The sequence below is a fragment of the Penaeus vannamei genome, chromosome 6, assembly GCF_042767895.1.
Source record: "Penaeus vannamei isolate JL-2024 chromosome 6, ASM4276789v1, whole genome shotgun sequence".
In the NCBI taxonomy this organism is placed as follows: domain Eukaryota; kingdom Metazoa; phylum Arthropoda; class Malacostraca; order Decapoda; family Penaeidae; genus Penaeus; species Penaeus vannamei.
The window spans coordinates 11,684,980-11,687,479 of record NC_091554.1 but is presented as its reverse complement, the minus strand read 5'-3'; the positions used below and the strand labels follow the sequence as shown (position 1 = coordinate 11,687,479).

The window sequence follows — 2,500 nt, the reverse complement described above, 5'->3', positions numbered from 1 at the left end:
GCCAGAGGAACGGCTCGCCAGGGGAACGGCTCGCCAGAGGAACGGCTCGCCAGGGGAACGGTTTGCCAGACGAACTGCTCGCCAGAGGAACGGCTCGGCAGACGAACGGCTCGCCAGGGGAACAGCTCGCCAGAGGAACAGCTCGCCAAGAAAACGGCTCGCCAGAGGAACGGCTCGCCAGGGGAACGGCTCGCCAGGGGAACGGCTCGCCAGGGGAACGGCCCGCCAGAGGAACGGTTCGCCAGGGGAACGGCTCGCCAGACGAACGGCTCGCCAGAGGAACGGCTCGGCAGACGAACGGCTCGCCAGAGGAACGGCTCGCCAGAGGAACGGCTCGCCAGAGGAACGGCTCGCCAGACGAACGGCTCGCCAGACGAACGGCTCGCCAGACGAACGGCCCGCCAGAGGAACGGTTCGCCAGGGGAACGGCTCGCCAGACGAACGGCTCGCCAGAGGAACGACCCGCCAGAGGAACGGTTCGCCAGGGGAACGGCTCGCCAGACGAACGGCTCGCCAGAGGAACGGCTCGGCAGACGAACGGCTCGCCAGAGGAACGGCTCGCCAGAGGAACGGCTCGCCAGAGGAACGGCTCGCCAGAGGAACGGCTCGCCAGGGGAACGGCTCGCCAGACGAACGGCTCGCCAGAGGAACGGCTCGCCAGAGGAACGGCTCGCCAGAGGAACGGCTCGCCAGGGGAACGGCTCGCCAGGGGAACGGCTCGCCAGAGGAACGGCTCGGCAGACGAACGGCTCGCCAGAGGAACGGCTCGCCAGAGGAACGGCTCGCCAGACGAACGGCTCGCCAGAGGAACGGCTCGCCAGAGGAACGGCTCGCCAGAGGAACGGCTCGCCAGGAGAACGGCTCGCCAGGGGAACGGCTCGCCAGAGGAACGGCTCGCCAGAGGAACGACTCGCCAGAGGAACGGCTCGCCAGGGGAACGGCTCGCCAGAGGAACTGCTCGCCAGGAGAACGGCTCGCCAGAGGAACGGCTCGCCAGGGGAACGGCTCGCCAGAGGAACGGCTCGCCAGAGGAACGGCTCGCCAGAGGAACGGGCGCATATGCCGAACATACAAACGAAATAATTAGGGATCTTTTTATCCCCGTTCTGATCATACGTCACCAAGGAGCAGCAAGGTCAGTCCCGCCGTCCGGACACTCGACCTAAAGACCCCTCCACCTAAGGGCTATAATCGCGGCGCCACTTGATCACAAACGTCTTTCATCTTGGATTAAAATATTTCGACAGGCCGGAAGCCCTCCTCTCCCTCCTCCTCTCCGTCTTCGTCCCCTTCTCTCTGCTTCCTCTTCCTCCTCCATCTCTTCTTCCCTCTCTGTCTCCTCTTTTCTTCTATTTTCTTTGTCTCTGGTTCCTCCTCCTCTGTCTCTTCTTCCCTCTCCGTCTCCTCTTTTCTTCTATTTTCTTTGTCTCTGCTTCCTCCTCTTCTGTCTCTTCTTTGCTCCCTGTCCCCTCCTTTCTTCTATTTTCTTTGTCTTATATATTCCTCTTCCTTCTTCTTTCTTCTCTTTTCTCTATCCTCGTTTCTTTTTATTTTCCTTGTTTTCTCTTTCCTTATGTTTTCTCTTTGCTCTCCTTCTTCTCTTTTCTTTTCTTTTCTTTACCTCCTGTTTTCTTCTATTTTCTCTAATTTTCACGGTCTCCTGTTTTCTTCTTCCTTTTTTATCTCCTCTTTTTTGCTTCCCTCTCTGTACCCTCTTGTTATCTTCCTTCTCTATCTCCTCCTTTCTTCCTCCTTGCGTCCTAATCCCTCCATCTTTTTCTTCTCTTCCTCACCTGCTTTTCTTCCCTTCTTATATATTCCCATTAATCTTCCTCTTCGTTTTATTTTTTCTTCCTTTTTTCTCTTGTACTTCCTCCTTCCGTCATATTCTCATTCTGTTTTTTCCTCTCTTGTTCTTTCTCGTTTGTCCTTTTCTTCATCTTCTTCCTTCTCCTTGTTCTTCCATTTCTTTTCGTCATTTCACCTCTTCTTTCTTCTTACCCTCTCATTTATTTTCTTCCTTCTTCTCCTCTTTCATATTATTATTTTTTTACTTCCTCTGAGTCTCTATTCCTTTTACTATTCTCCCATTCCCTCCTCCTTTTTTCTTCTTCCTTTTCCTCCCCTTTCCTCCTTCTCTTTTTCTTCTTCCTCTTCCTCCCCTTTCTTCCTTCTCCTTTTCTTCCTTCTCTCCTCTTCTTCATTTTTATTTTTTGTTCATCCTATCCTTCTCCCTTCTCCTTCTTGTTCTTTATCTGTCATTTCTTCTTTCTCCTCTTCCTCCTCCTCTCTTCTTCTTTCTCTTCCTCCTCCTTCCTTCTTCTTTCTCATCTTTCTTCTCGTCCTCTCCCTCCTTTCTTCATTCTCTCCATTTTACTCTTATTTATTTTCTTCCTCATTCTCACTTATTCACTCTCTTCTTTTCCTTCTTCCTCCTCCCTTCTTTATTTTTTTCTCCTTCTCTCTTATTTATTTCTTCCTCCTTCTCTTTTCTTCATTC

At 52.5% G+C, this 2,500-nt stretch overlaps 1 protein-coding gene across 1 annotated transcript in view; it reads left to right on the top strand.

Annotated features, from left to right (window-relative positions):
* LOC138861923 (spermatogenesis-associated protein 31H1-like) overlaps nucleotides 1-2,500 on the top strand; it is a 20,284-nt gene that overhangs the window by 4,084 nt on the left and 13,700 nt on the right. Inside the window, exon 3 of the mRNA XM_070122388.1 lies at nucleotides 1-1,135. This exon is cut by the window's left edge and continues 1,067 nt beyond it. Within this exon, the coding sequence (XP_069978489.1) occupies nucleotides 1-1,135 (1,135 nt within the window). The remainder of the gene's footprint in view (nucleotides 1,136-2,500) is intronic.